The 392-nt window shown below is 54.6% G+C and overlaps 1 protein-coding gene across 1 annotated transcript in view; it reads left to right on the top strand.

Annotated features, from left to right (window-relative positions):
- Nucleotides 1–6: 6 nt before the first annotated feature.
- The window catches only part of SDPR (serum deprivation response), a gene marked incomplete at its 5' end in the record, with an annotated part of 8,482 nt that continues 8,096 nt past the window's right edge, over nt 7–392 (top strand). Inside the window, one exon of the mRNA XM_009890151.1 lies at nt 7–123. Within this exon, the coding sequence (XP_009888453.1) occupies nt 7–123 (117 nt within the window). The remainder of the gene's footprint in view (nt 124–392) is intronic.

Genomic DNA, 392 nt, shown 5'->3' with positions numbered 1-392 from the left:
GTGTGCCCCCATACCCGCGCCGTGCGGGAGCGGCTGGAGAGGCAATGCGACCAAGTGCGACGCCTGGAGCAGCATCACGCACAGCTGCTCCGGCGGGACCGCTTCAAGGTGCTCATCTTCCAGGTGAGAGGCCCCGCAACCAGCCCTTGTGCCCCCACATCCCCTCGCCCAGACTCCCGGCCCCACCAAGCTCGCTCCCAAACTTGAGGGAGCAAACTTGAGCTCGTTTCCACTAACTCCCACCAAACTTGGGGAAAGAGCCACTTTTTATTCATAGCGTACCTGGGGAAAGAGCTGACTTTGACTAACTCTTTGTAAATTTGAGAGAAGAGCTCTCTTTTTGCTAACTTAGCAAACTTGGGAGAAAAAAAACCCAACTTCTTTTAATCTTA

The sequence above is a fragment of the Charadrius vociferus genome, unplaced genomic scaffold, assembly GCF_000708025.1.
Source record: "Charadrius vociferus isolate BGI_N301 unplaced genomic scaffold, ASM70802v2 scaffold147, whole genome shotgun sequence".
Taxonomy (NCBI): Eukaryota; Metazoa; Chordata; class Aves; order Charadriiformes; family Charadriidae; genus Charadrius; species Charadrius vociferus.
Note: the sequence above shows the minus strand (reverse complement) of the source record. Positions and strands in the feature narration are given on the sequence as shown.